Raw genomic sequence first — 24,126 nt, 5'->3', positions numbered from 1 at the left:
TAGCACTACCGTATAGAAAGGTCCGTACTTTTAAAAATAATTCAGAACCGAATCAGACCCATATCAGAGAATTACTTAGGCCCCGACCAATATGGTTTCCGTGAAAGCAAAGGTACCAGAGAGGCTATACTAGCTCTTAGACTAGTAGTAGTAGTAGTAGACAGACGGCTGGATGTAGGACTCGATACTCATATTGCCTTTATAGACCCAGAGAAAGCCTTTGATAAAGTTAACTGGAGAAAAATGATGAGCATCTTGAAAGAAGTAGGTGTAGACTATAGAGACAGAAGAATAATTTACCAAATTTACAAGGAGCAGGAGGCGTTGATGGAAGTGGGAGAGGAAATTGGGAATGCAAGGATTAGACAAGGAGTGCGACAGGGGTGTCCACTTTCACCTTTAATATTTAATATATACATAGAATACGCCATACGAAAAAATGTTGAAACAGATATGGGAGGGGTAAAATTCAATGGGGAGAAAATACATTTTATACGATTTGCAGACGACATCGCAGCATTTGCAGAAACTTCAGCTCAACTAGAACTGTCGCGAACATGCGAACCGGCTAATAGTTGCCAGCGTCATGGAGTAGATGGCGCTCGCAGTCATGTTTAAGTTAAATAACCGCTTCTAGGTTATTGTGATTTTTTAGGAAAAGACAAGAGGGTAGACGCCGAACGATAGTAAGAAAGGGAGGTTATGTGCGAACAGATATACGGAGGGAGAATTTTGCTTTGGGGATCAATTCAAAGGCTTTCTTATGGTGTTATTAGATTAATGATGTGCCTCATGTAAATTGTGACTAACGTATATCAGTATTCAGAGTGAACAGTGATCCGAGGGAATTGTTGATGGCTAATATGAACTTATGGTAAACTTAGTGTGAGGAATGGGGTCGCTATAAGGGGAGGTTTGGAGGCGACTATGAGGTTCAAGAAACCAGGTGGATAATCAGGTGAAACTTATTTTATATGCAGGTAATAAAGTAGGACACCAGCAATGAGTGAATCGTCATCTCACTAACGTCCAGGCCATGGTATAATAATATACTCCGCCTGGTACTCTATTCCGAGATTCGCGTATGACCTAACTGACACGGGCCTACGTCATCATGCTGTTTACAGGTTCTCAAACTTTAAAATGTGGGAGAATTTTAACCAACGGTGAAAATTATTTTAACGGCATTAATTTTAAGTTATTCATGTAGAAATATAGTAAAATAAAACAAATCTAATGTATTAAATTAAACTTTATTTATCTATACAAGACAAACGTTTGAAAAACTAATTCACAGTTACACATTAATTACCAAGCTTACGACGTGAAAAATTTGGAAAACACTGCGACTGCTGACACTGAGCGAGAAGGAAATAACAATTAACACGCGTTCGACAAGGATGACGGTCAGTGCATGAAGCTATCTAGATCCGAATTGTCAAATGTGACAGCGCTATCCTGTGTTGCCAGTAATGTAAACAGAATTACCCGAACGTCTGAAATTTATTTTGTGAATCGGAAGATATTGCTAACGAATAATTAAAAATGACGTGTTATTGTAAAATTTAAGATAAAATACATATAAATGAAAATTATAAAATTATAACGAAATATTTTAACTTATTAACCATAGGTATAATGTACCCATGTAACATGTTATGTTGAAATAAAGTGGCAATGTTATTGTGACGTAGGCCCGTGTCACTCTGGGAATAGAAGACCATGTTTTATTAGACCATGGTCCAGGCCTCATATAGGTATGTAGTATGATTACATATTGCTAACCAGTATCAGTAAAGGCATCATCTCATTCGATAGGTTAACAAGTATGGTGAGCTTGACGACAAGAACATCTAATGTTAACAATGACACAGTGTTTAACGAATTAGGCTTAAAGATAAACATAAAGAAAACTAAAACACTTGCAACTTCAAAATGCAGAACTAGTCATCCACCAATAGTTCTGAACAACACCCCAATTCAACAGGTTGAAAGTTTTAAATATTTAGGCAGCTTAATTACCATTGCTATGGCAAAAAAAGCATACAACCAGAAGAAACAACTATTGAAATCCCGTTTGTCATGTAGAAGCAAGAAGCTACTGATTAAGGTGTACATCTGGAGCATAGTCCTATATGGAAGTGAAACGTGGACAATGACCCTAAGAGATAGAAAGAGAATGGAAGCATTTGAAATGTGGTGCTGGAGGCGTATGGAAGGCATTAGTTGGAGAGACAAAATAACGAATGAGGAGGTGCTAAGAAGAGTGAATGAAAGGAGAGCTATCTTGGACACCATCGCAAATAGACGCGGAAGAATGATTGGACACTTAATACGACACGACCACTTCTTTAAAAGTATCCTGGAGGGGCGGATAGGACACAAGCGGGGAAGAGGAAAACCCAGACGCAGCTTGCTGGAGCAAGTGAAAGAAAAAGTGGGGGTCGTGTCGTATCAAAAAGTCAAAGAGCTGGCGCAGGATAGGGAAAGCTGGAAGATACTCCACCGACAAGAGAATAACTCTTAAGTTAATGATGATGATAGAAAGGACACTTCCTACAAAACCGAAGTTTGACAGCGATTCAGGGTCGAATCATCAGAGATGTGAAAAATACTTTATAAAAAGTATTTAAATACAAAATACAAATACTTCCTTGTTAATACTATTTCAAATGCAAAATACTCGGGCAAAATACAAAATAGTTTTTGAATTTGTATTTAAATACAATATACGAAATAGGTATTTTCAAAATACTTTTTAAAAATACAAATACTTTGCGATAAAAGGTACTCTGAGTAGTGAATACCTAGTCTGAATTAAAAAGTATTACTCGGAATTTCCGAGTTGAAAAGACTCTCTTTAATTCTTTGAAATCAATCCTCTATCTAAAGTGCAAATTTCTAGTTGTTTGCTCATATTAACAAGTAGGATGTAGGTATGGATGATGGTTTTTAACGGCCAACTTTTAAAGCATTAATTTGTAATGTAGAGCTAGTATAATGCCTCTCGTTAGTGTAATGAAAACGTCTCGTTTGTGTTTCACCAGGGCAGAAAAGTTTGTTCTCCTCTCGTGCCTTGAAACCCTCGCAACACTCAAGATTCCACTTTTTTAGCCATCGCTACGCTTGTGGTCATGTTACTAAACAGATTCAACAGTTCCATGTTAAAAGAATGAGAGAGTTGCCAGGATTGTAACATCAGAAGAGATTGTAACTCCTACCTACATTACCTACCTACTAGAAAGTATTTTGTATTTTGAAAATAGAAAATAGGTCCCAAAAACTATTTCAAATAAAATACAAAATAGTTTTCTTCAAAAGGTATTTAAATACAAAATAGGTATTTTGCATTTTATATTTGCATTTTAAATACAAGTATTTCAAATAAGTCACATCTCTGCGAATCATGATAACTCTAACTTATGGCACTATCACTTTCGACTATTTAGGGTTGTAAAAATTCAAGTACATAATTATCTTATCTGTGGTCGTGCATGCAAAGGGACGTCAAGTTGTGTCAACCCTAATAATTGCTCGGAGCAATGCTGAGCCGAACGGAGTTTGACCGAAGTCAGGAGTGTTTCCCCACTGCTATCAGTGCATGAGTAGCGTTCATGATGCGCGCGTCGCGTACTGCTGCACGCCGAGTCGCGCGCTGCGCCGTGCGAGTGACTAAAACACGTGAGTTAAACCGTAAAATAAGTTATTGGCAAAGATTTCATTTTTGGTACAAGCTTTTATCGCTGACTGTACTTTTCTTACGACAGACAACTAATACTCATCGAGACAATTCTAAAAACCCCTAACACAATTAGGTTGCATTGTTTCATCAGCCTCCTATGGCCACCTCCTGTCTCCATCATCAGATCAGTTCGACAGCACAATATTATTGTATTGTCATCAGAACTACATACAGCTGCCAATTTTCATGACGCTACGATCTTTGGAAGATGGTTAAATTAGTTACCTTAGATTCCATTACATAGTTAGTTACATAGAGGTCGACCTAATAAAAGCTTGTTAATTAGCTTAATTTCAAAAAATGTGTTTGTAATTAGACTTTTGTATGTATTTGGTAAAATGTTCAAGTTTTGCCAAACAGAATTTGAAATAGAGGAGTATTGTCAAAGTAAATTATGTGGTCTAGTACATTAATTAAGGTATAGCGCCATCTCTCGAAAAATGGCACCTTTGGCCTATCCTCGAGTAGATGGCGACACTGACATTTAACAAATTAAACACATATCAGTGAAAATATAAGGAATGGCGTTATAAAAGTGTTAATCACTTGTGTTGAAAAATGGCAGTAAATGTACTGACTAGAGATGTAACGGATAGTTGGCCGGATATCGGATATCGGATATTCGGCCTGCCCATCGGCCGAATATCCGGTATCCGGCCGCCGAATATTCGGCCTGCGTAACTATACCGACATTTCGGTTTTTTAAGTGCGCATTGTGCAGATTTTGACCTGTTTCGTAGTGAACGTTCGCGCGGACTCATTTCTAGGTTCGAAATGAGTGCGCGTGCATGACTATGGAATGTTTAAATTGATTTAAAATAATAACGAGTAAGATTATGACTGTGACTGTTTCTTAAATCCAATTTTGTTTACTCCGAAATTCAGCAATGTTACTATCTGGTATCCGGCCGGATATTAAAATAATGGCCGGATAGACCGGATACCGTATAGTATCCGAATATCCGGTGCATCTCTAGTACTGACTACATTATTTACTTTGATAATATTCCTCTACTCTGTATCTTTAGGTACTTAAATAAAAGTAAACACATCATTTGTACATTTTCGGGTTGTTTAAACATTTATTGACTAACCAACCAAATACAAAACCACCTCTGGTCAGACCAATCAGTCACTGAACGACCTGACTTTAACCTACATTACTCTTAGAGCATTTAGTAACTGGAGATGTCATCGCTGTCAGTTTCTTTACGAAACAGTCTGCCGATTTTTGCGGGAGACGAGATGTTAAATGTATTGCTAGTTCTACATGATTTGTATGTAACGTACAAATAGCCATGTCAGTCCATAGAAAAGTTTGCACAATTGTGCAAGTTTTTCGGCAGAGGGGTAAGCTCTTAAAGGCCACTCCAGTTATTAAGTGCTCTAAGACATTACTTCATCGTGTAATGTTTTCATCTACCCTCAACTGGCTTAAGACGAAACAGGAGCAGAGTTTTAAATATTTTAGGTAAATATAGCCGTCTCGCTAACGGAAGCGGTTCCTAAAACTAGTGCGATAAGGACAAGGCGAAAAATCCAGCGTAAAAATCTCAAAAATCGAGGTTTAGTACTCGACTGTTTCCTCCTCTAAAACTTAACCAATCGTAACCAAATTTGGAAATCTAAATGATTATAAAATTATCTGTGTCGGACCGTTTTGCTTTTTTGGCTAATTTATATTAGTTTTGAATACTACGCCTCTCATTGCGGCATAGTCAATGAGGCCATATTTGAAGGGCTCTAGCGCGTTAAAAAACAAAAATATCAAAAAAAGCAAAACGGTCCGACACAGATATTGACAATCTTAATCTGTGTTGAAAAAATCATTGCTCTAGCATCAAAACCCACGGAGGAAACAGTAGAGTATGTTTGTATGGAGAAATGATCACTCCTGTTGGCTCTTAAGAAGCCATTTGAGGGTAGATTTTGTTTACTTTTTTTTCAATACCTAATGATACAGACTCTCTCTCTTCTTCCTGGCGTTATCCCGGCATTTCGCCACGGCTCATGAGAGCCTAGGGTCCGCTTGACAACTAATATAAGTATAATTATCTTTGAGTTTTGCAAATATGTGACGCAGGGAGCTAGCGAGTAGGCACCATGACGTGCACACGGGCAAGACCTACGAGTGTCAGCACTGCTCTAAGAGCTTCGTGTGAGTACCCTTTAAGGGCTTGTGCACAAATCACGCGAGGTTCGATAGGGGGAGACGGGGGTCACAAAAAATCACGATAGATCACGTTGGGGGAGGGGGGTATAAGGAAACCTCATGTGTATTTTTCTACAGTGAATGAAACTAAGAAAAAAAACCTACCACCTGAGTAGATACTTTTTCTCGGTTTCCTTAAACATACATTTTCACTCTGCACTTCAAAATAGCGAGTATTAAACGAAAATAAGAAGTTTTTTTTCTGTTTATTTCTCACTGCACCCACATGGACTCTTTTCTGTTTCGCCCTATGGTTGACTGGTAGAGAATGCCTATAACGGCATTAAGTCCGCCTGTTGTACTTTTTGTATGTGCAATAAAGTTTAAAATAAATAAATAAATAAATAAAATAGAAAAATAAACAAGATTTTTTATATACAATACTATTTATCTTAAAACTAGGTCGAATGAAAAAAAAATACACGTGAGGTTGTGTGAGGGGAGGGGGGTAGCCAAAAACCTCACCAAATATCACCAAGGGGGAGGATGGGGTCAAAAAGTAGCCGAAAACACCTCGCGTGATTTGTGCACAACCCCATTCTTGTTCTTAGTCGTGGTCATTGAGGTCGATGTACTTAACGGCCTTATTGGGGTTCCGTAACAAATGGCAAAAAACGGAACCCCTATGAGATTCATAATTGTTACATATTTGTCGTGACTTACTTTTCACAAGGGTTTTTTAATAAAAAGACACGTCAAGATTGTTTACGTTTTTTCTAATGCGAAAATTAATAGTTTAAAAAACACTAGGAAAACACGCTTTTATAAATGCACGTAGTGCAAACACGACTATGATACGATATTCCATCGTGGAATGCCAGTGCCTATCTTCCGGCTTCATCGTCAGACCTTGAAACCTAATCGTGGTCAAAGTTCATTACAAGACTTTTCTAACAAATCCAAACACAGCTATGATACGATGTTCCATCATGAAGTTCCAGTTCATATCTTCCGGCTCCATCATCAAATCAGTTCGACAGTACCATATTATTGTAATGTCATCAGAACTACATACAGCTGCCAATTTTCATGACGCTACGATCCTTGGAAGATTAGTTACCTTCATTCCATTACATAGTTACATACAGGTCGACCTTATAAAAGCGTGTTAAAAACGACCTATAGTTCGTTTTTTTAGCATTAGAAAGAACTTGCAAGAAGGTAAGCGATCTTGACATGTATTTTAATTGAAAAACGCTTTTTAAAAATCAGTAACTACTACTTATGAAAGCAGAAGAATATCAGATCGTATTAGATTCATAATGGTTACATATTGGCCGTAACTTATTTTTAAAAACGTGTTTTTCAATAAAAAGACACATCAAGATTGTTTACCTTATTTCTAATGCTAAAAAAACGAACTAGTCGCCCGACTGGTCGTCAAAACAGTGTCAATAGTGTTGATTGATTGATTGACAGAACGAGTAAGTCGTACTTCTCCCACTTGCGTCTGGCGCACCCCGAGGTTGCCGTGGACTGCGTCGACTGCGGCGAGACCTTCCTCAGCGACTACGGGCTCAAACAACACAGGAAGCAGATACACAACGTGGTATAGTACAGATTTTTTGAACTGAGCTTGTTCACTTACCTTTACTAACAATGGCATTGTTTTATTGCAATCCTATTATCTACTTTTGTTCTCATAGGCGCCAACTGGTTTACTTACAAAATAAGTTACAATACATTGCATGTATATTGAATAATTAACCTTATTATTCCTTGTTGAATGGGGTTAAAATGTTCTAAAAAGATAATATCATTTTCAATCTTTTGTATAGTCATATAGCCACCTACTTATTAGCCACGACAGGGAAGTAGTCTGGTGCAAAATGCAAAAAAAGATATATTAGCCATTATTTAGTTAGTGTATTTTGTAGTCTATTATTTAAAGAAATAAAGTCGTTAATCTATACTAACATTTTAAAGCGGTTATATCTGCTTTTACTACGAGGTAGTTATCCTAATTTGGGGTTTACCACTCAATGGTATTGTATTCTTGAGACTCTTTGACTAACTCAGTAAACTAGCTCAGTTCAAATGATTTACACTATAACAGCCTAGATCTTTTATTTTATTTTCATTTTCTGTATTTATACTCTTACCCCCTTATTCATAAACGTTTACTAAAGTTGACAAGCCGATAATAATCGTTTGTCCCTTTCCGACGTATTGGTATGATGGAAAGGGACAAACGATTATTATCGGCTTGTCAACTTTAGTAAACGTTTATGAATAAGGGGGTGTATCTTTAGGTATTTAAATAAAAGTAAACAAAATCTACCCTCAAATGGCTCGTTAGGCCAGTTGAGGGTTAATGAAAACATTACACGATGAAATAATGTAGGTTAAAGTCAGGTCGTTCAGTGACTGATCCAGGCGGTTTTGTATTTGGTCGGTTAACCAACAAATGTTATAACTACCCGAGAATGTACAAATTGTTTGTTTACTTTTATTTAAATACCTAAAGATAGCACAGACACACTTAATAGCGTCTCCCGAGCGTCGGCGTAGTTAGAAAGAAGGTAAGCGATCTTGATTATGTCTTTTTATTGAAAAACGCTTTTTAAAAATATAAAATTTTTACCTTCCAATAAAATTGATATTATGTTTCCTTTCCACATCGGAGATCTTCATTGAGAGAGTAACGCGATCGGTGACCGTTAGATGCCGCTAGCGTCTATGTAGTCGCTCCGCCCCACGCCGTGACGTTGCTCGCTTCCCGCTACTCGCCACCGCCATGTCATTGTTGAGGAGAAGTACCGTGGGCATAAAAGTAGCCTAGTAGCCTGCCAGGAAGGCATTACTCAGATCTCCGATGTGGAAAGGAAACATAATATCAATTTTATTGGAAGGTAAATTTTTTATATTATGTGTTCCGTATCCACATCGGAGATCTTCATTGAGACCTGTTTATTATCTCCTGGTGGCGAGTCAGCGGGCGCGCAAGCGTTAGGGCTACACCTACTGTCATAGAACTCGGAGAAAGAATAAAAATATATAAGCCATATTGCAACCCATGAAATCACAGTGACTCGTTATAATGATGCATTACAGGAAATTGAGAATTTAAATTGTAATCCCAGGTTCGAATCTGACGTTAAACTGGTTTGAGAGATTTCTCATTCGAAATCGCATCCGAACCGCAGAATCTCGGCGAGTCGTGTTCCCAATTAACTTAAGCCAAAATATCGCTAATTAGATAGCTTTCCAGCCAATTTAGTTATTAAGTACATCGTGGATCAAAGCAATCGTAGGCGAGGCCGGCTTAGATGAGACTGTGGCTGAAAGAAATAAGTGCAGTGTCCCCTAACATTTGTGTAATTCTCGCAAGCTGACGTACCCAGACTACCTACTTACTGGGTCTATACTTTATTCCGGAGCTTCTAAGAGTCCAGTCGGTAAGACACGTTATCTGGTTTAGAGCAGAATTTCGGACACAAAATAATAGCGTGAAAGTTAACTATGTAATTGCCCGGGCTACAGTGTAGTAGAGTAAGGTCATTGACCCTGCGGCCTGATACTAACAGCAAAAGTGCGGCAGCTCTTCTATCGTACTTCTTCTAACGTACCTAACGTTGTAGGGCTATTCAAATTAGGGCAAGTAGATTTCTCGCGTCCCAACCACCAGGTTTGGGAGGCGATGGTCTCGCTATTAATGGCGTTGGAAGAAGGCATAGTGTCCGATAGTGGTTCACATACAGCACTTGTTACAGGCTTATGAACAAGTATCGTTCTGAAAGCTAACATGGACAATAGAAATAGATGTCTGAGATAGCTCGCTACTTCACTGGGTATTAGAGGTACCTGGCAGTCGATCTTATTGATGCACCATGAAGACCATTTCTACATTGTGGGCGTACAGGCTGCCTAGACAAGGGGACGATCTAGGGAGTGCTCCCGTTACTGGTTTTCAATACAAACATAGTACCGGAACCGGGAATACCCGGTTCCTTCATATTAGTGAGACAGTGACAGTTGCGTCTCGTTCGCTACGTAGCGTTAGCCCTTGGCATGTTGCATGCATGCGCCAGTCACGCCAGTAGGTACATCACAGCGGACGTCACTCCTGATCTCGCCAGCTCGGTGTTGGAGCGTCCTATCTGACAGGAGCTACGCCTCATTCTTAAGGTCGTTGACTCGTAAGAGAGGGCGGTCTGATGCTGTGTTCACTAGGACCGCCAGTAAATTGCAAGCTTACCACAGCTGCGTGAAGGCTCTCCTTATTACGCCGTCACAGTAAACAGACTAGGCTGGGAGGTGGAGACATCCATACCAAGTCGTGTCACCGGCAGCTGCCAGACGCGACGTGGTAGCAGTTCAGAGTCTGTTAAGAAATACCGTGACACAGTGCGAAAAGGCTCTCGAAAGCGGAGGCTGGCCAACAAGGCGCCTATCAGGCGAAGATAGTCTCGGCAGCTTCTGGGCGTAGCTGCCACTCAGGCGCGCAGTGACTTCTTGATAAACCGTCGCCCTCGGGGGTTGTACCGACCTGGTAAGTAGCAAGGAACCAGCGCGACCTGTAGACGATCTGCTGGCATCAGCAGTTTTTGCGACAGCCGTGGTAACGGAGGGGATGTAGTGTCGCCATCGTTTTATGTATACTGTAGTGGTGCGGTTGTATGTTTACACTTCTGTCGTCAGCGCTGCAGATGTGGCCCGTTAACGGTTACTCTTCACTGAAAGGGCCTTACCTCGTACATTGTCTACCAATATTGGAGATTGTAACGGACTGCTTGCATAAGATGAGGGAGGAAGTGGCGCGAGGCTTTCGGCAGCTTCGTGTTGCTGAGGACTGCGAAGAAGTCACCTTCCTCCATGAACTAAAGTTTGCGGGTTTGAGACTGAACAGGAGGCGTTGAGTCTCATTTCTGCGAGAAACTCGGCAGCAAGGCAGGCCTGTATGTCGCGAAAAAGAAAACTTTCAATCGGGGTGTTGTGCCGCGTGTCCCACGTGATGTCTTGGAGCGAGATAGTCTAATTCGCTTTATCCGAAGAAACACCCTATATCGAGCTAGTATAGGGGTATGGTCGCATGCTTTTAAGGAAATCGAACTAATGAAATCAAGTCTAAAATCGATTTTGGCGCTTGTGTAACAAAACTGTTTCGATAAGTCGAAGACAGACAGATGTAAACTGTTGGAGTCCTCCTGGCCCCTTTCTCTTAGCACCGGAAACTCAAGCTTGTTCAGGCGCAGCGGGTTTATTTATCCCATTTTGTTTATTATGGGCTTGGCGCACGAGAAAGACTTTGTAAGACGGAACTTAAGCTGGAGAGCGCGGGCAAGCAGAGATAATTATGTGAAGTCTGCAGACCTTTTCGATGCCTTTCACCTCGGTTTTGAGCGGTCGCACAGGGCCTTGTCGCTAGCTGTTCTCCGGTTGGATCACTCCATGGCCTCGAGAAGTCGTAGGAACCTCGAAGCGGCACGGCTCCTCGTCGATCAGCACCTTTATAAAGCCCGGGAACGCGACGTATTTTCCTCTGAGTATCGACATATCTTACCGCTTTCAACTCCGGGCAGTCGAGCCACGCAGGACGAAGCTCCTTACAACCTTTTCTGCCGTCGCCGGAGGATTCCTTAACCGAAAACAAGAGCTTAGCGGTCTGTTCGTGCTGTGGGACCATAGCTATAGGCGCCTGCGTACCTCAATGGGACCATGTGGACAGGACAAAACTGATACTGTGGCGCCCAGCGCAGCTTGGTGGGCAGCATCGGCGGCAGGTAAGTTCGCGGTGGTATTCTTGCGAACAGAACATGGGCGCCATTGCAAGGGACGACATCGTCGTGGTTGCAGCATCGGTGGACAGCATCGACGTGATTGTTGGTGCCATCATGGCAACCGCCGCCGCTCAGGAGGCGCCGGTGCGTGAAGCTAGAGGCGCCATCGTGGCAGCCGGCTCGGGAGGCACCGGTGCGTGAGGCCGGGCGGCGCTATCATGGCGGCCGCCACTGGTTCGGGAGGCGCTGGTGCGTGAGGCGAGGACCCATCGTGGCGGCCCGCTATAGAGGCGCTGTCGCGTAAGGCGGGCGGCTACATAGTGGCGGCCCCCGCCGCCGGTTCGGGAGGCGCCGGTGCGTGAGGCGGCCGCCGCCTGGCTCGGGAGGCACTGGTGTGAGGCGAGAGGCGCCATCGTGGCGGCCAGCTCGAGGCGCCAGTGCGCAAGGCGGTGGTGCCATCGTGGCGGGCGGCGCCGTTGTGGCGGCCGCCGCCGCCGGCTTGGGAGGCGTCGGTGCGTCGGCCACCGTAGCCAGGCTCAGGTGCGTGAGGCGAGAGGCGCCGTCGTGGCGGCCAGCTCGGGTTACATATCAGAATACCGAAAATTTATTTACCTAATGTCGAATCACCTATGCTCGATTCACCTATTTTTAAATTACCTAACGATCATTTTACCTAAACATTGAATGACCTAAGTTTATAATACCTAAACTCAATTAACCTAATGGATGAAACACCTAATGAACGTTTTACCTAATGCACATTTTACCTAACGCACGTTTTACCTAAAGCTATTATACCTAATGCATGAAACACCTAAAGCTGACATACCTAATGGACGATCCACCTAAAGCTGATATACCTAATGAACGATATACCTAAAGTTGATTTACCTAATGGATAAAATACCTAAAACTGTTATACCTAACGAACGAAATACCTAAAGTCGATATACCTAAAGGACGGAATACCTAAAATCGATATACCTAATGCATGTTATACCGAAAGTCGATATACCTAATGGACGATATGCCTAAAGTTGATTTACCTATTGAACGAAATATCTCGAGCTAATATACCTAACGCACGTAACACCTAAAGTCGATATACCTAATGCACGAAATACCTAAGGCTGGTATATGTTTTAACGAACGAAATACCTATAGCTTATTTTATCTAAGATTATACCTAACTACCTTCAAATAGACAGGTAGGGTAGCGAATTTACAAAGCCTATACTGATAAGGTTCAGATGCGAACTGAACTTAGCTTTTATTTGGACAAAACTTGACAAAACCCTAATCCATTATAGTACAGAAATTGACTGAAATCGTATAGACTTTATTGACTAAATTAATATGGATATTGTTGCTACAAATGCTAGTTTGTTGCGATCTAACACTTGAATAATATTTTAGTAATGACTCCGATTCTATTGTATTGATTACCGTTCGTGCTAATTACTTAACAATGCCAATATGTTTTTTTTTTCACTTAAGAACTATATCAGTTGAGACTTCTTATTAGTTAGTGTGAAATCGTAATACAATTATAAGTCGACTGAATGTCATAATACATATTTAGGTATACACGGTGTAACATGAGGAAACCGAATAATTTTAACCACGCATTTCTGAGGTCAAAAGAAGGAAAAAATTTAATATGAATTTAGATCGATTTCGCCACAAAAAAATTTTTTTTTGTTTTGGTTTTTCAATTTTTTTTATGTATTTGTACATAAAAAATAAATGTTATTGGTAAACTTGTCACTTAAAATTGATTTTTGCCAAATTTTCATCATGACAACGTTTTACTTGAGAGAATTATTGTTAAGTAGATTATTTTTATGTGTACAACGTTTGGAATAAGTACATTTCTTTGGTCAAATTATTCAGTTGGCTATTTATTAATACGATAACGTCTAGTCATTTCACAGAGTTCACAGAGTCAAGATAGGTGCGACGACGAGCGAAGCGAGGAGGAGCGTGTTAGGTGAACTGCGACCAAACAGCGAACCGACTTTTTTACATCGAATGACCGACTTTTCTGGCTACAGTTCATTTTCTCTGGGGTCGCAGGTCTAATCTAACCTAACCCACTTTTCTGGTAACAGTTCGTTTTCTTGGGAGTCGTAGTTCTAACCTAACCTAACTCACTTTTCCAGCAATATTTCGTTTTCTTTGAAGTGGCAGCTTTCTTACAAATACATAAGTCAAAATGACAGAAAAAACAAACGATTACTAGCTAATTGATGATTGAAGCCCGTTTATGAATAAGGGGGTAAGAATGAATTTAATCAATAAATGTATAGATTTTATCATTTTTAATTTAATAATTTTATTATAGGTATCTACTAATTACGGGTCTCTATTGTTTCCCAAATAGTTTTAAGTTTAATGTATTGTCCGAATTTTCGTTAGTCATAATTGGTTTTTCTCAGAGACGCGTAACTTTTCAGGATTGCCATAATATAAACCTAACCTAACTTAACCCATCTATAGAATAATCTTACGAAAATCCTGAAAAGTTAACGGTTTCAGTTTTATGACTAACGATAATATGACATACAATACATTATGACTTAAAACTTTATGGGTAACAAAGGGACCCCATTAATTACATATAATATTATTTTTATTTTTATTATTAATGCTATATTTACTTAGATTATCTGCAGTAAATGATTCGTTCGTTCGTTCATAAGATACAGTCAACAGTAAAAATATGGGTGTAGCCAACTTTTTCAAAAATATGTCCCATAGTTCTTAATTCGCTGACATAAGAGCTATGGGACATATTTTTGGAGGAGATGATTTGTGCATCCATATTTTTACAGTTGACTGTACCTAATAGGTAAATAGGTATATCAACTTTATGTGTTACGTGCATTCGGTATATTAACTTTAGGTATTTCGTTCAATAGGTAAATCAACTTTAGGGATATCGTACATTAGGTATATCGACTTTCGGTATTACGTGGATTAGGTATAACGACTTTAGGTATTCCGTCCTTTAGGCATATCGACTTTAGGTATTTCGTTCGTTAGGTATAACAGTTTTAGGTATTTTATCCATTAGGTAAATCAACTTTAGGTATATCGTTCATTAGGTATATCAGCTTTAGGTGAATCGTCCATTAGGTATGTCAGCTTTAGGTGTGTCATGTATTAGGTAAATCGGTTTTAGGTATTTCAGGCATTAGGTGTATAAAGTTTAGGTAGATCGACCATAGGTATTCTGAGCATAGGTAAAACAATTGTAGGTGAAACGTGCATTAGGTAATTCGTTCATTAGGTGTTATGAGCTTAGGTTAATAAACCATTAGGTGTTTAAAAAAATAGGTCAATCGAGCATAGGTGATTCGACATTAGGTACATCAACTTTCGGTATTCTGATATGTAACCCCAGCTCGATAGGCGCCGGGCCGATGGCTGGCTCGTAGTTGCACTCATCATCACGGCGACACTGCTGCCCTCGGCGGCGCCATCGTGGTGGCCACCACCGGCGCGTAGGTCACCAGCGACGTCATGACGGACGGCAGCCAACGCGGCGATCGTCGCTATACTCGTAGCGTTTCTGCTTCCACGTAACTTACCTTCCTTCCACTCGAGCAGTCGGGACGCAGAAGCGGTCCGCCTTCACCTTGGCGCCAGGACGGGATCGAGAGGTCCACCCGCGCCGCGACCGCAGCAACAGGAGCGGGCGTGTGCCTCTCGGAGTCCCGCGGACTGGAAGCGCCCGCAGCCACAGGAGCGGGCGTGTGACGTCTCTCGGAGTCCCGCGGACTGGAAGCGCCCGCAGCCACAGGAGCGGGCGTGTGACGTCTCTCGGAGTCCCGCGGGCTGGAAGCGCCCGCAGCCACAGGAGCGGGCGTGTGACGTCTCTCGGAGTCCCGCGGACTGGAAGCGTCCGCACCGCGACTGCAGCAACAGGAGCGGGCGCGGACTGGAAGCGTCCGCACCGCGACTGCAGCAACAGGAGCGGGCGCGGTCTGGAAGCGTCCGCACCGCGACTGCAGCAACAGGAGCGGGCGCGGACTGAGGAGCGGCCGCACCGCGACTGCAGCAACAGGAGCGGGCGCGGACTGAGGAGCAGGTGCGGACTGGAAGCGTCCGCACCGCGACTGCTCTCGCGGACTGGAAGCGTTCGCACCGCGACTGCAGCAACAGGAGCGGGCGCGGACTGGAAGCGTCCGCACCGCGACTGCTCTCGCGGACTGGAAGCGTCCGCAACAGGAGTGGGCGTCCCGCGGACCCCGCACCGCGACACCTCGGGCTCCGGCCCGCAGCGTCGCGGCGTCTCGGAGTCACCTTGGACGACAGCAGAAGAAAGTCGACGGCGCCGGCGCGCGGGGGCCGGCCTGCCCTGAGCCCCTGTCGCGTCGCAACTAACGACACGAGGTACTCCCAGGTTAATACGACCTGCCTGAGAACCGTCCTTTAGTGTCGAAGTAACTTCTGAACGCCAATAAAACTAGAATATCATTAAACTGGCTCACCGGATGGTCGTGACAATCCAAACCTCCTTATCGGCGAAGCGCGGCACCCGGCAGCGGCGCGCGCAGGCTGCCCGCCTCCGCGCCGCCCGGGCGCCGCCCCCGCCGCCGCCGGCACGATGACCGCACGTTTCCTCTCCGATGCGGAGCGACTTGCGTTACCACTTGTTAACGAAAACCACTGACGCACTTCCTACTTCGATCTCGAAAATGCGAGTTAACGGTAACGATTTTAGCAGCATGGAATGTGAAAATTAATTTAGCAAGAAAAAAGTGGGTAGAATCGAAAAGCACCGTTCGATGACTTCGATCGCGAGACCGCCAAAAGACTAATAGTAGCGATCTCTGCTATATCTCACTATTTAATCGACCGAGCTTTGGATCGGAAATCTTAAAGCACCATGCTGCTAAAATATACGCAAAAAATATTTGCGGACCATCGGTCAGACGGTCGACGAAACAATGACATGGCGGTGGCGAGTAGCGGGAAGCGAGCAACGGTTTGCAGGGAGGGGAAGCGGAACAACGTCACGGCGTGGGGCGGAGCGACTACATAGACGCTAGCGGCATCTAACGGTCACCGATCGCGTTACTCTCTCAATGAAAATCTCCGATGTGGATACGGAACACATAATATCTATTACTTATGAAAGCAGAAGAATATAAATGATCGTATTAGATTCATAATTGTTACATATTTGCCGTGACTTATTTTAAAAACGTGTTTTTCAATTAAAAGACACATCAAGATTGTTTACCTTTTTTCTAATGCTAAAAAAACGAACTATAGTCAGCTCTTGATTGCCGCTCGACGCAACGTTGGCGCAACTGCGCAGCGACGCCATTTTCAATGGCGCCGACTATACACCGACGCTCGAGAGACGCTAGTATGGGGTGGCCCTTATTAGTGTTCGGATTTTTAGGGTTCCGTACCCAAAGGGTAAAACGGGACCCTATTACTAAGACTCCGCTGTCCGTCCGTCCGTCCGTATGTCACCAGGCTGTATCTCGTGATCTGTGATAGCTAGACAGCTGAAATTTTCACAGATGATGTATTTCTGTTGCCGCTATAACAACAAACACTAAAAACAGAATAAAATAAAGATTTAAGTGGGGCTCCCATACAACAAACGTGATTTTTGACCGAAGTTAAGCAACGTCGGGCGGGGTCAGTACTTGGATGGGTGACCGTTTTTATAAATAATGGTTTTTAATTTAAATAACCTATAGGTATATTATGTGTTTCACTGTTTTTACTGTTTTTCAGAAATCGAAAAAGTTCATATGCTTTATCTGCTCAGCCAAGTTCAATAGTGTCTCGGCGCTGAACAGACACACGGACACGGCCGGCGAGCACGGAGCCCTGCGGCCGTGCGCGCAGTGCGGCGAGAACTGTGCGAGCGAGCAGGCGCTACAGGAACATGTTGGGGTGGCACATCCCACTGAGTCGCATCTTTGTGAAGTGGTATGTGATTGACATACAATGCAATGTTTTCTCATTTTTAGGGCTCTGTACATCAAAATGAAAAAACGGAACCCTTATAGGATCACACGTGCGTCTGTCTGTCTGTCCTTCTGTCACAGCCTATTTACTCGGAAACTACGGGACCAATTAAGTTGAAATTTGGTACACACATGTAAATTAGTGATCCAAAGATGGACATGTAACATATAAAATGAATTTTAAACATGGGGGCCACTTTTGGGGTAAATGAGAAACATAAAAAATAAAGTTTTTCAAACTATATCGTGTTATATATCAAATGAATAGAGCTTATTTTGAGAATTTCAAACATATTTGTTTTATCATTTTAAAATACATAGTTTAGAAGTTATATAAGAAAAAAGCCAAAAAATAACAAACCCCCCTCTTTATCTCCGAAACTACTGGGTTTAAAGTTTTGAAAAAAATGCACAATAGTTCTTTACCTATAGATGACAGGAAAACCTATTATAAATGTGCAGTCAAGTTGGACTAATTACCTAATTATTTGGTATTTGACCCGTAGGGGTCGGCTACGGGTTTTTTTAAAGGCAATTCACTCGCGTTTCACATATAAAAAAACAACGGGTTGCACTCCGGGAGTGCCGACAGAAGTGAAAACTCAATGACTAGTCCAAAATGTCTGCAGCACTATGTATAATTGACCCATCCTCCTTTCTATTGAAAAACTTTGGTTCCGAAATTGCTGGCCAGTGACCTTAAATTTGTAGCGTTCATTGTTTAAATTCGAATAGAAATTGTAAAGTTACCTTGCAGACCTCGCATCTAAATATATTTGGTCATGATATTTTGAGTTTTATTCACCAGTACTAGAGTTCAATTTTATTAGCGATTTCATCAAGATGTAGCGTTATTGAATTATATTTGAGTGATATAAAGTTAGAGTGTAACTGTGAGATCCTCGTATTTCAGCCCGTACAAGATTAGAACATTGAGCTTTATTGCTTAATAGAAAAGTCCAGTTTTCAATAATTGACTTGATTATGATACGTTATGACTAAAGTTCTTTGGTGAATAACATTGTCCGTGACACGTGACGTCAGCGTTACGTTACGGGTTACGCTGAATCGAGTTTATCATTTTTTCCCCACTTCAAAAAGTGATCAGCGCCGCTAAAGAAGTTTTCACTTCAAAAATACATTGTTAAAAATTAGGTAATGTACGGAACCCTTGGAACGCGAGTCAGACTCGCCCTTGGCCGTTTTATTATGATTAAAATACGATAATTAATAAACAGTGCAGCCTAGCGTTCTCAAATGCGGCGGCGCTGGCGACCCACAACCGCCGCAAGCACCTCGGGCAACACCGGACAAATCACAACAAGGTGGATCCGTGCATGTGCGAGGAGTGCGGCGCTATCATGCAGGCAAGTCGATATTTTACTATGCCTTGAAACCCTCGCAACGCTCAAGCACCTCGGGCAGCGCCGGACAAGTGTGAACAAGATCCAGCCGTGCATGCGCGAGCAGTGCGGCGCTATCGTGCAGGCAAGTCGATATTTTACTTTGACTTGCTTGAAACCCTCGCAACGCTCAAGAATCCATTTTTGCACTGAGGTACAATACAACTAGACTGCTTAGTCAAATCAGTTTCTTTTTTCGAATTTTGGAACTGTCAAAACGATTAGCCACCATGGAATCTCTATGAAATACAGAACAATGACGTCACGGTCAAGTTAACTACTCTTTATAGTTCTTTCGGATTTATTAAATAGAAATTGTGTCTGAAAATAACTGCGGTCTAGGTTATACTAATATTTTTCAGGTGCTTTATTTCGTGCATGGTGTGAAATAATTTATTTTAAATACAGAAAATTTATTATATTATATTTAGGCTATTTTGGGATCTTTCGCTGGTTCGAATATCAGTAGTAACACGATTGGTTGAACAACATCTTTGCTCATTAAAAATAACTATTTGAACATAGTGAGTTATGTAATATTATATGTTTGTGACAGAACCCGTCATCCCTCGTGGTACACAAGCGCACACACCTCGCCGTGAAGCCGTTCGCCTGTCCGCAATGCCCGAAGACATTCGCCGTGGCATTGTTACTAAGAGTAAGCATTGAATAATTTTACGGTTTAGACTAGAGATGCAACGGATAGTTGTTTGGCCGGATACCGGATATTTGGCCTGACCATCGGCCGAATATCCAGTATCCGGCCAAACAACTATCCGTTGCATTGCATCTCTAGTCTAAACCGTAAAATAACCGAGCGTCTGATGTCAATACACGTCGTATACGTGGGACAAGTGTGCACACAATCTTTCCCACGTTGCATTGCATACGTTGCGTACGTGGGATAAGTGTGTCCCTACCTTCGCTTGTTTTTAGTCATTCGCGTGACATGTTTCGGAGAGCCTAGGTCTCCTTTCTCAAGCACTGACAGTGCGAGCAGCGTTCACGACGGCCGTGTATCGCGTACTGCGGCTCCCCGCGTCAATATCTGCGTGCGGATCCTAAGTACCTTCTGGCACCTTCTGGTAGGATCCTATAGAAGTGATATACGTGTGCCTCCGTGAGGACAAAATATACGCAATGCGACACTATGATTGGTCGAATTTATTTGTTGCCCACCAAACATACTAAAATTACGGTGGGGATCAAATCAAATGTGAGCTGACAAGGACAAAAAATAATAGCTCTTTCAATGCTACTCCTACTGAAAGATACATAAGACTATCCTGTTCGGTCACTTCCTCCCTTTTATGCCAGATCAGTATCTTTAGGTATTTAAATAAATGTAAACAAACAATTTGTACATTTTCGGGTAGTTATAACATTTATTGGTTAACCAACGAAATACAAAACCGCCTGGTTCAATCACTGAACGACCTGACTTTAACCTACAATATTTGATCATGTAATGTTTTCATCTACCCTCAACTGGCATAAGGAGCCATTTGAGGGTAGATTTTGTTTACCTTTATTTAAATACCTAAAGATACAGACTATACAGTATGTAATCGGGGAAATTTTTTTGGCTTTTCCATAGAAAACGTCGACATCTGATCAGCCAAAATGTATGAAAAAGTAAAAAATTTTTTCGGGATTTCGGGGTTGGTGCCATAATAAAAGTAGCTCAATTTAGCGAGTTGAATCGAGCCCTGGATTTAAAGCCCCATGGTCAGTAACACCCTGTAGATTCATGGCCCGAAAGGAGTGTCTCCCCACTGACCAAGGTCGCGGTTCGGTACGGTCGCCTGTAGACACTATAATAAGTGCTTATGTGTATTTGTGTGCAGAATCACATGCGTTTGCACAACGGCGAGAAGCCGTACAAGTGTCCCGAGTGCCCGCTCGCCTTCAACCAGATGCCAAACTGCAACCGACATTACAAAGTTGTAAGTGGTAGCGGTGTTATACATGTGTGTAGCATCAAGGCCAGTCCAGACGGGATGATCAAATCGACCGAAAGAAATTGACGTCAATCTCCAATTTAAATACTAATTTTAGATTTATGGCGATATTTGAGCGCTCTGAACTTAAAAAATTCCTCATGACGCTAATAGCGTCACAAATTGATATTCTTGCGTTAGCACCTTCATTTTATCGGTAATATCGATCATATTCTTACAATCGAATAAAGTGTAATCGGCGAGCCAAATTGGTGTTTGCATTCTGGTTTGATCGGACAATTTAATCAGATTGGCGAAAAATTATTCCCTTCTGGACTGGCCTTCACATGCACGCGCACAGCGGTGACAAGCACAGGGCCCCGAGTGCCCGCGAGCCTTCAATACGAAGTGGAACTTCAACCGACATTACGACACTGTGAGTGCAACAGCTCTGATTTTACAAGCTTTTATTTCAAGCCAACTTCCTTAATATTGTTTTAAATTTTAACCTAAAGGCCCCAGTACACAATGGGCCATCGCCGGCCATTCCAAGGGACGCATTTATGCGTTAGAGGGAGCAAGTGATATTGCTATCTCATTCTACCGCATGGCTGCGTCCCTTGGAGTGGCCGGCAATGGCCCATTGTGTACTGAGGCCTTAACACGACTCTTTTCATTCGTTACATTTAGGAATGATCATTATTTTCTTCAATCTTCCTGAAAAATTCTGTTTTGAGTGTAAACTTGGTCAGTTTGTGTAAGAGTGCCTTTATAATATTAATTTTATTTGTTTATGTAGGCACATCTTGGTATACGCGGCTCATTTCCGTGTCCGATCTGCGGGCGCACGTCCACCACCAAGGGCTCATTGAAGGTGCACGTGCGTGCCGTGCACGGCGACGCCGGGTGGCCCAAGCGGGACCGCAGCAAACGAAAGAAAAAGACACAGCTCAATGATTAAATAATTTGATTAAAGAAATTGTGTTTTATTCTGAAGAAATCCATTACACGAAACACAATACTACAGGTACATTTCGTAACTATGTCGTTATTTACGGATCAATTCCTTATTCGTAACCGGTTGCCATTTTCCGGGGGCAAAAATCGATCTAGCTAGGTCTTATCTCTGGGAAAACGCGCATTTTTGAGTTTTTATATTTTTTCCGAGCATAGCTCGGTCTCCCAGATACAGCTTGGAAAAAAAGAGTAGAAATTAAAAAGTGGCAACACTGTAGTGTCGTCCCTTTCAAAGCAATATATATAAATACGGGACGACACTACAGTGTTGCCACTTTTTAATTTCTACTCTTTTTTGCCAAGCTGTAATATTTATAATATGGTAACCATCGTATAAAATTATATCCAGCTACAAAAAAATCTTGAATAATGGAAAGGAATCAAGTGGAATGTGCGAGATTGGCGAAAAAATGTTTCCGTGCGGACTGGACTTCCATTCGATCGCAAGGCCTCGGACCAAAGTCGTGATCTTGTACTCCCGTCTGTTAAGCTTTTAGTCTGGGGTCACAAAAAGTCAGTTTCCGAACGCATCTCAGGTGAAGGAAGTGACAGTGACAGTTATCTCTAAAGTCTATGGTCTAGTTACATTGTCTCTGGTCAGGTGATGAGCAGCGTTTGTGTTTCAATAACTTTACCAAAAAAATAAAAGCAAATTAACCATATTACTCAGCTCAGGCTGTGAAACGAGCATTCGACCATGAATAGAACACTAATAAATTCGCTGCTGCAGGACGAGTTGTTATGTTGCCGTGTTTGTTTAATGACGGACTGCAGACTGTACAACATACATGAGTATAAACTCGCCGATACCTTTACTCGCATCTCTGGGACTCCTGTAAGTAAAGTACAATTATATCTTAACCTCTAAAACACTATACATTAGAAGTTTAGAACTACATAAGCTGGCCGCATTCAACTGTGCGTTTCTCCAGAAACTTCATACCAATCATACCTCGCACTGCTAAACTGTGGAATGTACTACCACCCGCGATATTTCCATACCAGTAAGACCTTCAAACCTTTGAGAAAATACCGCATTCATCGTTAAGGCTGGTAACGTACTTGTAATACGCACAGTGTATGTCGATTTGCGGAAGGCTGGTAACGTACTTGTAATACGCACAGTGTATGTCGATTTGCAAAAAATGACCAGCAAAACTTACGTACCTACTTGCAATCCCGTTGGTCTTGCACATGTCCATGATAATGTTGTGAATAACGCACATTTCGAGGCTTAGACTCGAACCCTTAAGACTCTCGAGGCTAAACGCCTCAAAGGCGGCAAAGACGATTTCTTACATCCATATGCGTAAAATAAATGGGGTCCCTTTGTTTCCCATAAAGTTTTAAGTCATAATGTATTGTTGTCATATTATCGTTAGTCATAAAACTGTAGCCCTTAACTTTTCAGGATTTTCGTAAGGTTATTCTGTAGATAGGTTCGATTAGGTTTGTTTTATGGCAATCCTGAAAAGTTACGCGTTTCTGAGTAAAACCAATTATGACTCACGAAAATTCGGACAAACAATACATTACAACTTAAAACTATTTGGGAAACAATAGAGACCCAAAATAAATACATACAATTCTCAAATAAGTATAGTCGAGTCTTTAAGCCTAAAAATGAGCATTATTCACAACACTGGTCCATGATAAAAGATAAAAGATAAAAAATAGTTTATTCAAGTAGGCATATTACAATGCGCTTATGAACGTCAAATAAACCTTTACCGGCTCCAACCGTACACCTCTGCCCCGAGAAGATTTAAATTCCCCGTCAATTGGAGGAGGGTATCCCAATATGGGACTGGCAACAAACTCGGCGGGACACATCTTTTCAAAACATTATTACATCTTATAATTAACATGCATTACGAGTAATTAATAAAAATACAATTTAAATTACTATAGAATTCATGCAATTATACTCAGTGAGTACATAACTTTATACAAATACGTAGCTCTTTCAGAAAACATATCAAATTCTTACAAAAGGAAAAGAAAATAAAATCAATAAAAGAAATGAGAATACATATTATATGAATCTGACTGATTGTTATGAGATGCTTTCATACAATTTGATGTGCTTTCTTACC

General features: G+C 41.7%; 2 protein-coding genes across 2 annotated transcripts in view; one reads left to right on the top strand and one right to left on the bottom strand.

Annotated features, from left to right (window-relative positions):
* LOC134802150 (zinc finger protein 25-like) overlaps positions 1 to 24,126 on the bottom strand; it is a 371,645-nt gene that overhangs the window by 88,024 nt on the left and 259,495 nt on the right. The gene's annotated exons all lie outside the window — the stretch shown is intronic.
* Positions 22,644 to 24,126, top strand: part of LOC134802336 (zinc finger protein 354A-like) — a 41,638-nt gene continuing 40,155 nt past the window's right edge. Inside the window, exon 1 of the mRNA XM_063774945.1 lies at positions 22,644 to 22,865. Within this exon, the coding sequence (XP_063631015.1) occupies positions 22,728 to 22,865 (138 nt within the window). The 5' untranslated portion in view covers positions 22,644 to 22,727. The remainder of the gene's footprint in view (positions 22,866 to 24,126) is intronic.

This window comes from Cydia splendana, chromosome 24, assembly GCF_910591565.1.
Source record: "Cydia splendana chromosome 24, ilCydSple1.2, whole genome shotgun sequence".
Taxonomy (NCBI): Eukaryota; Metazoa; Arthropoda; class Insecta; order Lepidoptera; family Tortricidae; genus Cydia; species Cydia splendana.
This window is presented reverse-complemented; position numbering and strand designations above follow the sequence as displayed.